We start from the raw sequence: 14732 nt of genomic DNA on the forward strand, positions 1-14732 counted from the left end.
CATATCTGTCTGTTTGCTTTTAAACTTGAGTGCTCAGTTGGATGGAGTTTAGGACTTCAAGTTACCCTGCCTAAACATTGCACTTAGATCCTCTGTGTTTGTATCAGATCACTTGTTCAGCTACTTGCCAATGTAACTGTCCAAAAACCTTCATCAAAGGCTGACTGTGACAATTTTCTGTTTACTCTGAAAATCCATGTTCATTTCTACACAGGAAAGCATTGAAGCAATACCATGAAGTTTATGAAATAACCTTAAACCTAGTGACAGCACGAAGTCTTTGAGAAGCTCTGATGCCTATCCCACATTAACCTCCAAGAAAGAAGTTAATTGTGCTCACTAGCAATCAATGACTTTCTGACATATATCCATCTTTGAAATTACTATCATTCCATCTCAGGATTAGGAAATGAGATTCACATCTTGAAAAATGAGAACCAAAGAAACGTAAGAAGCACCAAAGACCCCAAATTACTCATATCTGTGACCACCGTGAGGTTAGAGATCCTATTTAGTACATGATTTAATGGAAAAAAAAAGCAAAAAAATCCCAAACAAAGTGCAGACCTGATCCATTTGCTCAAGAATTTGCTTACAGAGTTGTAATGAAGGAACAACACTCAAGATCTGTGTGCCTGCCTCATACAACCAAAAGAAATTCCAAAGTGATAAGATTAGCTGTTAAACTGTGCAGAACCTGTTCCTGCTTTTCCTGATGTGCAAGGCTCTACAGGAGCTCTTTTTAATGGATTATCGTTTTAAGACAGCCTCTCTTATTTGACGTTGACCACTGGAGAAAGTTTTTAATAGAAAACCTTCAGTGTAAACGAGTTCCCGATTGTTCATTAGAACTGATTAGCTTGTATTTTCATACAGAAAAGGAAAATTGTATATAAATAAATAATAAATACTTATTACCTGAAAAATCAACAGCACAAACACCATACTGATGATAGCCCTTTAATACTGAGAGTGGTTTTATTGTTTCTGTATCCCAAATGTGTATTGAGGAATCTCGACCAACCTGGAAGCACACATATTTATAACCAATTATAACTAACCGCTAACTTCATGACATGTAATGTAATAAATTAATATAATAAAATACATAACTTCACAACTAAGATACTACAAAACAATATTTTAATTGAACATTTCCTCCACTTGTTATCAAGAAGAAGCAACACAATGCTGAATAAAAAGAATTAATCTATTCCTAGATGTTCTACCAACTAAGGACTCTTATCAAAATTAATATGAAAAACTGAAAACGCACAGTTATGTTGCAGTTTTTTAACATGATTCCATCTGCAACAGAAATGCAGCCCTTCACCTGAATAAATATAGACTAAAACAGGCTTTTCTAAATTCAGGAACAACTTCAGATTCTTATTGAAGATAAACATGCATCCTACCTGGCCTGTTGCCACATAGTCCTTTAAGGGATGAATAGCAAGGCAAAGAATGTCATCATCATGACCTAGATAAAAGCGCTGTGTGTTCTGCTGTCGATTGTATACCACTCCCACTGCTGCAACATGGTATACAATTTCACCGGTCTGAGTGTAAAATAAATTGCTTCGACAGTCGTAACCTCTGTAACTAAAGAAAAGAAGTTTGTTCATCGAGGTCATAACCATATATACCAAAACTCCCGAGATAAAATTATGCAGGATGCATTTTGCACATGTAAAAACTCAGATTACTCACGAATTACCGTTCTTGTATTTTAAGACTAGGAACACATTTTCCCAAAGGAACGCCATTTTATCCATTTCTTTTACTATTCAGACATCAGGATTACTAGCATTAGTTTGAAAGTGGTTGCTGTTTAATAGTTACTCTCCACAATTGGTTTAGAGCAGGAAGTTAACAGCCAGTAATTTTTCCAGGCCACATTGAGAATTCAGGCCTGTATGTAATTAAATTAAATAGCCAAAACTAACACTTTGGACATTTTCTATCTCTTACTGCTCAAAAACCAGAGAGCAAAAGTTTCCACAAGGATGTGGACAACACATAAACAACACTCCATAAACTCCTGAAACATCCTGTTTCTGTGCTAGGAATTCCCCAGCTAACCTCATCCTTTTCCTTCTTCTGTTCTTACAGATCTTTTTAATAATTTTATGAAGATGCAGGGAAAATCCTGTTGCATTTCTAAACATATAGTTCAATTTACGGGGAGGGAATGACACTTGAATGTGTTTGAATTGGCCACGCACTAACTTTATTTGGGGATATAAATGCTCTACCTCAGTATTCTTGCACCCAACTTTTAATTCAACTAATTGGATAAAAGCCCTGAAGATGATAAGCAAGTCATTCTTGGCAAACAAAATAACTAAACTTCCACCATCAGCAACTGCAAACTAACAGAAATCGCTAACATCTATACTAATATTACTTTCTTTGCTTAATTAAAAGCACGTATAGTGAGAACAAATTATTTTTAAGAAGAAAAGAGATGCAGGATCTTTTGCAACAGAACAGCTCTTCAAATTATCATGTAAGACAAAGATGCATCTGTACATATAACAGTGTCATACACAAAATGAATGGGATAGCATTAAAACAATTGCTACATACGAGACACAAGATTTAAATGTAATTATACAACCCACTTAGAAGATTCTTTCATAAAATTATGTATAGCTCTTCTTGTAATCACAGTGCAACCACATGCACTGGTCAAGTAATGAATCTTTAAGGCAGTTAACCAACATTACCTTAATGCATTCTATTCTGAGAACTCCAGCCGCAGATCCATGTCCACAAGCACTAGACCTGTGCGCTACCGGAAAACACCACAACACACACCTGGAGCAGGCTTGAACACACTACATTTCTGTTGGCTCACTACACACAATGGTATTTATGTCAACTTACATAAGATTAGAGAAAAATTGCTAAAATCCTCTCACAGAGTTTTTAAACAGACCAGCAGATGTCCAGGTCCTTTCCTCCCCAGACGCAGAATGCTGCATTTTCTCTTTTTGAAGTTAATGAGATTCCTCCTTCCTGTTTTCTAGTCTGTCCAGGTCTCTCTCAATGTACCAGCCACTTCTCCCAGTTTTGTATTGTCTGTGATACTGTAAAGTTCAAAGCTGAGTCTCTTTGGATCACAAACAGGCAAGGAGAACTTCCATAAGGTCTAAGCCGAAGCTGTATGTCTGCTCCCTGTTCTTTTGAAAGCGACCAACAATGTAGACTCAAAACACAGGTAGACTCTCCAGTCATGCTTCACGCTCCCTTCGACCCTGTCCTTCACTAACAACTTCCCCCAGCAGCAACATGTGTGGATATTCTGAAGCTGATTTCTGCCTGACCCAAAGCCTGCCTGCTTGCCCTGCCTTGCTGCCCAGCCACTAATTCTTAAAGGGAAATAACATGCAATGAACTACAGTAACTACGATGAGAGAACACAAACGTAACCTATCACAGTATGCAACATCAACAATTTAAGGATGGGACAATATTCAGTGAGGGGCAGGGATTATAAAGGCAGGCATAGTGCCAGAGAAGATATCTGGACCTATTGTTGTTCAGATGTCATTTTCCTGTGCTTCACTCTGCATCATGCTCTGTTAAAAATACTTGATTTTCTTTACAAGTGAAGAAGAATAAAAAAATCCTGAACACACCTAAATAGGAGTATTTTTCAAAGCAACTATAAAAATATGTATGGTGGTAATACTGGACATTAAGCAATTTATTACAAGCTTAGCAGTCACCTATAAAAGTAAAAATATTTCTACCTGCAACCCAGAAATTCATAATTTTCCCAATTTTCGTCATAACAATTGTCTATATACCCTATCGTTAAGCGCACTGAAACTGAGTACATTAATGACATTTATTACAGGACTACCCAAAATATCCAAAATGTATCTAGGATGCAGGAGAATATTTCTTATTACTCATACCTATAACTTTTTGTGGTCAGAAGTTTGTATTTCAGTTTACTACCTCCAGTTATTAAAAAAACAAGTGTACAATCAGTTGTTTAAAATTAAAATAAAGCATATTTTGCCAAAATACCAAGTAGAGCAAAGAAAGACCCAGTTAAACACATCTGTTCTTTCCCATATGACGGTTTACTAACTCCCTGACTACGTCAGCAACTTCTAAGCAGAAGGATAAAGTGATGGGCTTAGACAATCCAAGTAGAGATGAAAAGAAGCATGTTTCAGTGTAAAAGATCATACCCTGAGAACATGCTACACAGTTCCAAAACACTCACATCTCCCTATTAAACCAATTTAGCACCGAAACTATTAGCTAATCTCAGAAAATGCACAAAGAGAAACAAATTCTTCACACGCAGAAAACAAGCCACAGGAGTAATTTAAAAGATATCTTATAAGAAACTAGAAACAAAATAATAAGGAAAGCAGGGTCTACGTCATCATTACCGGATAATACATAACAAGGCACAATAAATATAACACTGCATTCTACAGTAGCTGATGTTTTCAAGTGGTCTTCAGCAACTGCTTCTCCAACTATCAGTCCAGTACTGATTCAAGTTAATACTATAGTAACTTTCAGAAGAACAGACAGCTATCTCAATGCTATGCAGGAAAAAAAAAAAAATGCTGTTACCAAGGTCATGAAGAACAGGGACTGGATTTAGTTTGGCATTAAGACATGCAAATAGAGGTGCTCACATGTGTGTTAATACATCATAGAATCATGGAATGGTTTGGGTTGGAAGGGACCTTAAAGATACAACTCTCCTGCCATGGGCAAGGACACCTCTCACCAAGACCAGGCTACTCAAGGCCCCATCCAACCTAGCCTTGAACACTTTCAGGGAGGGGGCATCCACAGCTTCCCTGGGCAACCTGTGCCAGTGTCTCACCACCCTCATTGTGAAGAATTTCTTTCTAAAGTCTAATCTAAATCCCTTCCCTTCCAATTTAAAGCCATTCATATATCTAACACGTATTTTTTAATCAACAGTGTTCTAGTCAATACAGTCAATGGAACTTGCAGGCAGGGCTACTCAGCTGACTATCTCGTCAGCATTCAATTTGACTTGAGCCAAATCACTCCTCATGCTCCACTGATTACTGATTTCCACTGACTGTGGCAGAGAAGTTTAGATACACACATAAAACCACCTACTTCTAGGCACACAATTTTAAGTTCTTTAACCTGAAGCTGGATCCTACCCACAGTTGGCAAGTTACACATCTACAGCCAACTAAGGGGCAACTTCACAAGCAGTGTCCTCTCTGGGAAAAGAGTCAAATGTCTGATGCTGTAAGTGTTTCAAAATTTGTATTTTACTCTTCAAACGATATATGGGAAATTTCTGATAGTACTGCAATCCTTCCCTAAAAATCTCCAGAGGAACTCAATGTCAAAATAAAATAAAAAGGTCACAGTCTTTAGCATAAAGGTAGGGATATATATATTTTTAATATCTTCACATGAGAAGGGTGTTTTCTCAACAGGCCTCACTCACAGCCTACTCCCTTCAGATGCTACTGGGAGGTATTTGTAGTCCTCTGGTAGGAATCCATGAAAGTGTCATAAGACTCAATTAAAAGCATGAGAAATCCCATGTCATCTTATGATAAGGTCAGTTCAAGTAATATTCTAAAACTTAAACTAGATTTTGCTTAAATCCTTTGAATAATATTTTTTTTAAAAAAAAAATCCTTCTTGTGAGATCAGCACCATATCTTTAAGGGAATAAAGGACTTAACTATTATATATGCATCCTTATTCTCTGCCCACATAAAGAAAGTATTACAAGCATTTAGTTAGAAAAGGGGGTTCTTCTGAATATCTCAAAAGATTTGTTTTTATGTTTCTGAACCACCACTGTTGTCAAAGACATTGCAGAAAGAAAATTCAAGAATAGACAAAAAGAGGGCAAATTAGTATACCAATTTAGTAACATGTTTCTGATCATGATTGCATCAGACCTCTCAAAGAAAGATGCACTTAAAGATTAACCTGTTAGCAGGAGTTGTTTCCTCATCCGTATCAGTCAGTGGCTGCATAACATATTCAGCATTATTAGTTTTACCTCCTTCCAAAACAGGAATTAAACAGAGGTTTAAAAAAAATTCTTACAGGATATGAAGAGATTTTTAAAAGTTCATCTTTCAAGGCAGTTGACAAATTCAAAACACTAAACCAATGTACTCAGAAACAAAGAAAGGAAAAAGAGCTTCCTACTCCCCTAGTTCAAAAAAGCACTACTTTTTACACTTTCAAGGAACATCCAAGACATTTCCATTGCAGCTAAAGAAAGATGAAGCAAAGCAGACTTCCTGAATCAGAGAATATGCCTATTACTCACTTGGATGTGGGTCACTTTAAAGTTAACAGCCTGGACATTGAGAAAAATCTGTTGTTCAGCATGGATTCTTCATTAGTTTCCTTGATGCCCACTGGGTAACCAGACAGAACTCAACTGGACATTCTACTTCTGGTCATTCCTGGATATTCTGGTCAAGCTTCACTTCTGTTGTGAAGGAAATAACAATAATCCCAAAAATCCAGGGCCCTGTTTGTGCTACATCTTCTTCAGGATCATTTGGTTTGATTCTTAGATGAAATTTTAAAGGCTACATACAGCTATCCACCTTAATGCATTTTCTATATAGATATAAAAATCTTTAACTGAGAATTCTGGAGTGCCAAAAACAGAAATAAAAAAAACCTCAACTCTGTACCAAGCTTCCCAGTTGCCGTTTTTCCCAGAACTGTTCCTCAGACTCCATGTCTTCTACCGACAAAATTGCTGAGTTGAATGATTAACTATTCTTAGCCAATTAATTGGTTAAGCATTCTATGTGGAGCCCTTCTAATAATGTTTAAGTGTCATTATAAAGACAGATAGCAGGAGTAACTTATCTGCTCATTTAGTTATCTCTAAAAAGAAGTTGTCTTCCTGCAAGGAAGTATCCTTAAAAAGGAAAACACAATATTACCCGATTTCCAATGTCTTAATTTTGTAAAGGCTTTTGTTTTGCTTTGTATCAAAGGAATTTATATTTCTGATCATTATTCTAATGTAGTAACATCTACTGCCAGTTTGCTTTAAAACACCACATCTTTGCCCTACCAAGCTGCCAAAGACGAAATCACAAGATTTCAAGGATGCATCTGAAAGCTATTTTGTTACTCAAATTAGCACCAAAAAGAGAGTGAAACTGAGTTTTAACACACTTACAGGATCTATTAAGAATTAAATTTAATGCCTAAACAGAGGAACATGGAAATTGTTTCAAATTAAGTACTAACAGTTTATATTTGTTTTTAATAAAACACTCATAGAAACATCGCTTACTACAGAATAACTACACCACGTTTCTGTAGTAGCTTCTGAAGTAATACACCAAAGAGGAATATTGCTTTCCAGATACTCAAAAATAAGGGTGAGAGCCAAATATAATATTTATTCACTTCTATTCTAATAATAAATATCAGCTAAAGTTTCAGTGCAGACTCACTTCAGGGTTCATGTTCAGAATTAGTCTAGCTTGGCATCAAAGCTTTCTATTACTATAATGTAAATTTATTTTTACAGAAATAAATAAATCCAGTAAATCACAAAGCAACTGTGTAAATAACTTTCATCAGATTATTAAACACCAATCTACAAAACACAAACAGTCTGTTTGTATATCTTAAAGAATCCTAGTTTTCATACCCATGCACAAAATGTAATCTTATACTGTTCCCTGGAGCTCGCTCTCTTCTCTTAGAAGCCGCACTTTTTCTTTTTTCTTTGCATTGCTCTTTAAGTTGAGGTAGATCTTCTTTGTAAACCTTCAAGAAAGAGTAAACATATAAGAGACTTAATAAAAACATGATTCTGAGAATTCAGCTGCAGTTATTACCCACAAAAAAGTTACACTGAAATAACTGAATAAAATCTCCAATAACTGTGGCTGATCATTGAATAGTGTAACCAGTTTTTAAATTACAACCAAAACTCTAATAGAACATGCTAGGAATACATGTAGTCACTTTTTTTTCACAGAATCACAGAATAACCAGGTTGGAAGAGACCCACCGGATCATCGAGTCCAACCGTTCCCATCAAACACTAAACCAAATCCCTCAGCACCTCATCCACCCGTGCCTTAAACACCTCCAGGGAAGGTGAATCAACCACCTCCTTGGGCAGCCTGTTCCAGTGCCCAATGACCCTTTCTGTGAAAAATTTTTTCCTAACATCTAGCCTAAACCTCCCCTGGCGGAGCTTGAGGCCATTCCCTCCTGTCCTGTCCCCTGTCACTTGGAAGAAGAGGCCAGCTCCCTCCTCTCTACAACCTCCTTTCAGGTAGTTGTAGAGAGCAATGAGGTCACCCCTCAGCCTCCTCTTCTCCAGGCTAAACAACCCCAGCTCTCTCAGCCGCTCCTCATAAGGCCTGTTCTCCAGTCCCTTCACCAGCTTTGTTGCCATTCTCTGGACTCGTTCCAGAGCCTCAACATCCTTCTTGTGGTGAGGGGCCCAGAACTGAACACAGTATTCGAGGAGCGGTCTCACCAGTGCCGAGTACAGAGGGAGGATAACCTCCCTGGACCTGCTGGTCACGCCGTGACCTCTACTGTGTCTTAACATTATGGAATGCATCAGGACCTCTACTCCTCTACTGTGTCTTAACATTATGGAATGCATCAGAAAATAACAATTCTAAAGCTTTTGTTCAGTACATGCTCAGTTTGCTGTCTCCCCAATTTTCAGATTTCAACAGGACTCCATAGAAGTACAACTTAAACCCCAGGAAGCATTCCAACTGCCATTAAAACTAAAATCTTTACCTGTCGACGATAGGTGATCTGTGTCTCTTGTTCAATTTCAGAGTCCAGCTCTGGAACATCAGATTGATCTGAATCTGATTCATCACTATTGGAATCAACCAGACTCTCTACCACCAAGAAAACAGAAACAGAAAATGAAACAATCTAAACTATGAACCAGAAAGTATTCGAAGTAACTGCTCAATGTTTCTGATTTGATAATCAATTCTTATATGAACTACAACGTAGACTGTTAATAATTGACACCCTGACAGGATCAATTCCGCTGACATAGCAGAAATAATCCAAATAAGCATGATAAATTTTTTTGCTTGTTTTTGGGAGCGAGTTAGTTCTCACTCATTAAAGTTATTTCATTAACATTAATGTTAGGAGGAAAAGAAGAAAGCAGAGAATGAAGTAATGAGTGTAAAGCAGAAATTGAGACTTATAGAAAGCTAATGAGAAGTAATGGGCTCCAAAGAGAAACTTATGGTTACGTGGTCCACTGACATAAGCAGCAATTCTTCAGGTAGATCACGGAAAAAAAGTCATACATGGAAAGAACGTAGTAAAATTTTGGGTGACTGTGGAGAATGAGTAGTCATTTAACATTTCAGTTTTCATATGGGGAAAGGCAGGTAATGTTGTAGCACAAGAGCTTCATTCCAGTGGAAACTGAAAAGAATGTCCTGGCTGATAAATGACAACACATTTTGATTTTTCTGCAACCTTTGACTGAATGTTGCACGTGTTTTTGATTAAGAAGCCAGACACAAAATCAGCCTAGAACATAAATGCTTTTTAAAAGATCTCCAATTGTAATTGCTAAGAGAGAATCATCACTCAGTCAGAAAAGTTTCTAGAAATATGCAATATATAGCAATCTTTGGAGCTATACTACTTAATATTTTTATCAGTGATCTAGAGAAAAACAATATTGCTATCGATAAAGGTAGCAAATCAGAGACTTAGAACAGCCATTAGCTGGAAAGTTATCAAAAGAGTGATAAAACAGATGTATGTTTCCCATACTGTCAGATAGCCAGAATTAAGATTATGTCTCCAGGAACAAAAGAACACTCGTTCCTCCAGGAACACTTAAGATATTGAAATTTTATCTTGTGAAGGAGTAGCTAATGAGAGATTTGGGTCATGGGAAATAGGTGAAAATTAATTTATATCATTAATGATTAAAGCAGTTAAAGGCCTTTTGTAGGTTTCACCAAGGAGATGAAGAGAATAACGGCTTCCTTCTGTGTTTGGCACAGATGTGGCCTGCACTGAATCAGCATCCTTTACCTGTTAGCCGGGACAACACTGATACATCTTCACCTGTACTTAGCAATTAAAGGGTGAAACAGTCTACTTCATTGCAACATTACATACTTATTTCTCCAAAGGACTCCCTAAATTCCTTGCATTGCCAAGCGAGGCAATTGTTAATTGTTTGATTTGAGGAAACTCATTCCTGAGAATAACTGTTGTATTAGTCACTGCTGGAAACATCATCTACACTTTTTCCCAAATATTGAACACATAGGGTCTTCTTTAAAAAAAAAAAATCAATTACAATGCTTACCTTATCATCTAAATACTTCAAAATTTTAATCAAATGAGTATACACTTCTTTTTTTCCAAGTGACCACCTACGTATGTCATTGCTGTCAATTTAGTAAAGGATGATACGTAAAGAATTCATAAATTCCTATCTATGATCCAAAATTTACATTTTCCCTTTGCACAGGGAAGACGGTGGTGATTTTTCTTACACAATCCTGCTAAACAACACACAAGCTAGAGGCAAGTATTAGGCAACAGGATCAGGCACTTCAGGCAGCTGCAAAGCTTAATAATTTCGTGCAGAATGACAATTCTGAATATTTACTTCTATACTCGCATCAAAACATTTTACTTCTCTTTTGGCCTCCCCTCCTCCCACTCTTGTTTTTTTAATAAGCTACTTACCTTGAGGTGCTATATGAAGAGAATCTTTCAACTTCCGGTCAGGGACAAATTTCCACTGAAAGACAGAATGATCAGCTCCCCCAATAGAAACGACCCACTGGTGATCATGCGACCACCGGACGTTTGTCACATGAGCAGAATGACCAAGATACTTTTTAAACTTCGCTCCTAGAACAAGAACAAAAATGTCTTTCAATAAATGTGGAATAAATATTTCAGAAGCACCGCAGGAAAGTCTTGAAGATAAACTTTAAAATATGGGTTCCATGATGCATCATCTTTAACAAGTCAAACACAAAGACAGAAAACATGACAGTGCTGTATGAGACGTAATAAAGAAAGATATTTTTTTAAATTGCATTCTATTACATTTTCTTACAAACCAAGATTTTGCCCATTATTATTTCTACATTGAAAACATGCAGTTATTTAAATGTTAAAGGATGTATGCTTAGCTCTGTGAAAACAACCTTATTGTGTGCTTGCAGCACTGGTTCCCACTGCTTGTGCAGTCTAAATGCTAAGCACTTCTAGCAATTCATATCCTCACACCTTTAGTAGTTGTAGTAGTAGCAGCAACCGTAGTAATATAACTACAGCAAGTCAATGTTTTCACTGACTACTACATAGTTACAACACAATCATTGAATCAGTTACTATAAAAGAAGTTCCTAACAGCACTCCATCATACAGACTCTTGCGCCTTTTCTTTGGGTTTATAATTCTAGTGCAAAATAGAGGATAAAAAGGGAACAAATTCAGCCTCCTTCAAATGTGCATAAGACTGTTTTCTAGAACATATTTTTGGCTTGCCTCACGTAACAATAAAAGCCTTATCATTTTAAAAATAAAACTGGAAAGATTTAAATGAATTGGTTTTTATTATCACAGTTTACAAAAACAGTTTAAAAGACCACAGAGGAACATCAATCATTTACAAAAAAGAACAATCACTTCTTTAAGCACATATTGCTTCAAGACACATCCGAAGGCCCATCACAAAGATCGTGCAGTTCTAGCCATCATTAAACATGCAATGATGCAAATTCCAATGCTGCAACAGTGCAACTTTTTGTTTCCCCTCTCAAAACTTTGAGATTTGAACCAGTCCCCAGGAAAACCTTTGAGGTTAAGACGACTCCTCCTAAAAGCGAGGGAGCATTTCACAAGCTTTTTCTGGCCATCATCATGTTACCAGCTTGAAGACAGAGCTCTCTTCTATTGATAATCTGTTACAGTTCTACTTTAATGGTGTCTAGACTAAGGTTCTTCAAACAGCTCTGAAAAAACGAAGCTCTTCTTGTCTAAAAAATACACATCTCTCCCCTGTTTGCTCAGTCCTGAACAGTAAATTTTAAAACCATAGAACTTGCTTTAAGCTTCAGTTTTAAAAACTTCACATGAGATTTGTCCTTATCGCTAGTAAAATTTTGAGGAAAAAGATATTGGAAAAGTTTTAAAACTTGAAATACATAAGTGGCATATTCTGATAACAGGAACAACTCACTGTTCACTTATTTATTGCCTCTAATCATTTAGTAACGTTATTTTTTCTTTTTTCTTATCTCCATCACAGATCCAGAGGAAGGAAGAAAACTATTGGAAGGCCAACGTGAAATGCTTAAAGATATGTATCTTATAAAAGGGTAGAGACTGCATCACCTCATGAAATTTATCAAACAGTTGTCAATACACCAGCCTATTTTCACCTTTGAGCTTAAATTAAACTTCTAAGAATAAATATTGGCTGTTAAATAATTTTCAAAAACCCAGTTTTCTAACACTTTTTTCTTGAACAATAAAACATACACATCAAACGTACACACTTATAATTGAACTTAAAGGTAATACCTTTTCTTAGACACGGATACCGAAAGAGCTTTACTATTCCATAGTCGTCAGCTGTAACCATAACTTGCCCAATAAAATTTGCATCCACGGAATTTATGTCATTTATATCCGAATATTTAGGCCAGATTCCATTAACTTCCACACCAGAAACACAGGTCCATGATGCCCACTGAATGCCTTTTAATTCTTCCTTGTTTGTTACTTCTTTTCCACCTAAGAACAAAAATAAAGAGCCCCTTTTCAGTATTCACTTATGCAGTTTTAAAGAATGTAAGAGTTTTTAAAATTCTGCAGAAATCTAATCCAAGTGAGACTGAAATAAATGCATCTGCATCTAACTTCTCTGTTATGACCAACAGTATCAGTAGTAAGGTTTCTCAAAACTACTTAGTGGAAGATAATGAGTTTAGTACTTTACAGTTTTATATTATTTCTTAGTATCCGCCTGAAGCTGTCTTATTTTTAAATGTTTATCAAAAAATACATGTAGCCATTCTAAGATGAAGTTTGGAAAAACACTTTTGTTGAACTGTTCTAGAAACCTGGATTATTTACAGCGAAAACTGAAGAACTCAACTAGATCTAGCAACTGTAAATTACTGAAAATACCAATTTTATGCTTAGATCATTGTTACATTATTTCACACCTGCTACACCTGTAATAAGATCATTCCAGTCCGACAGAGTTTCATATAACAGCTTAAATACAGAGTCAGACGAAAGACCCATTTAAAAATGCATTTAATAATGGGTCTTTCCCATTATTTCTATGCCTTCAAGAATGTCCAGAAGCTGAGTGCAAGAGCAACACAAGAACAATGAAAGCACATGTAAAAGATAGGAGTCAGACTGAGTGCACAGCCACAGAATCTAAGCAGGACACTGCTGGCACTTCACCTCTCAGTCTTAAGTGTAACCAAAACTGCAGAGAACGGGGATGGTTTTTTTCCTGTTTTCTTCTTGTTACTAGTATTCTGACTAGTGGGATGGGATGGGATGGGATGGAGCGGGGATCAGGTACTGTAAGGAGGCAAGTTTTCAACAGACAGATAATGCAAGGGAGAACTCAAGTGGACTGGAATAAAAAGAGTAAAGAGCAGCCCTAGAGAAAAGGTAAAGTAAAATGGCAAATAAATCAGAAAGGGAGACTTAGAATAACAACAACAAAAAAACCAACCCCACACTTGAGGAAAAGTTTAACTACTGTAATACCCCTCAAAAAACTGTAAAGCAACCCAAGTGCCCTGTTTGAAGTTCCTTCAGCTCTGATGAAAGAACTACACCCTTTGACAAGGTTTACCTTGTAATCTCTTTCAATCACTAATCCATGTAAACAATGACTACTAATACTGGTTATACTCATGACTAAGTCCTACAGATCTCGTATTAGGCAACTCTAAGTTCCTTACTCATTTATAGTGAAGTTTCAAGTGCTATATGATTCCAATCATTATTTTAAAATATTTAGGAGATTCCACTAACTTCACTGATTCTGCTAAATATTTTTTCATAAACAAGCGTTCATAATCCCCCACTCTAATCTATCAACAAACTCCAGGGTGAAAGCTGCTTATATATCTTCAGATTTCTCCTTCTGTGTGTACATTGTTACAGCCTAACTCAAATCTCACTTACTCTGTCTTCTTCCATATCTTCTGTTTCATTCAGTGCAAAAAAAAAAAAAATCAAACTTGCACATAGAACAAATAAAATACTTCAGCAAAGAGTCACAAAAAGCTCCACAGAACTACAAGTAATGTCCAGTGCAAAGCATAAATATTGTATAACAAATGAAGGGACAATATAGTATGTGGTGGTGGCACTTACCACAAATGCAATGGGTGGGAAAAATACAGAATAGTATCGTGTATAGAGTGTACGCACAAACACTGCCCTTGGCATTTTGTAACTAGGACTACTTAATTTTTAAGCTTTGAGATATATATACTACATGCATATGTCTTCTGCATAGGGAATTGTCTTGATAAAACTGTTCCAAGACTATGGGACAGTTCAATCAAGTTTTCAAGGCAGTGTTGACACAAAATAATGGGGTTGACACAAACTTTGAATCTGAAAACTGTATTCTTATATTATGCAATACATTATTTTTTCTTTAATAGTTCCCTGACATAAAAGAG

The 14732-nt window shown here is 36.5% G+C and overlaps 1 protein-coding gene across 7 annotated transcripts in view; it reads right to left on the reverse strand.

Annotated features, from left to right (window-relative positions):
* Positions 1–14732, reverse strand: part of EML5 (EMAP like 5) — a 113959-nt gene that overhangs the window by 53208 nt on the left and 46019 nt on the right. For all 7 annotated transcript variants that reach the window (XM_069858650.1, XM_069858649.1, XM_069858648.1 and 4 more), the window contains 6 exons: positions 12592–12804; positions 10741–10908; positions 8794–8900; positions 7676–7794; positions 1416–1602; positions 919–1024 (listed from right to left, as the gene is read on the reverse strand). In XM_069858650.1, the coding sequence (XP_069714751.1) occupies positions 919–1024; positions 1416–1602; positions 7676–7794; positions 8794–8900; positions 10741–10908; positions 12592–12804 (900 nt within the window). The remainder of the gene's footprint in view (positions 1–918; positions 1025–1415; positions 1603–7675; positions 7795–8793; positions 8901–10740; positions 10909–12591; positions 12805–14732) is intronic.

Source organism: Phaenicophaeus curvirostris, chromosome 5 (assembly GCF_032191515.1).
Source record: "Phaenicophaeus curvirostris isolate KB17595 chromosome 5, BPBGC_Pcur_1.0, whole genome shotgun sequence".
NCBI lineage: Eukaryota > Metazoa > Chordata > Aves > Cuculiformes > Cuculidae > Phaenicophaeus > Phaenicophaeus curvirostris.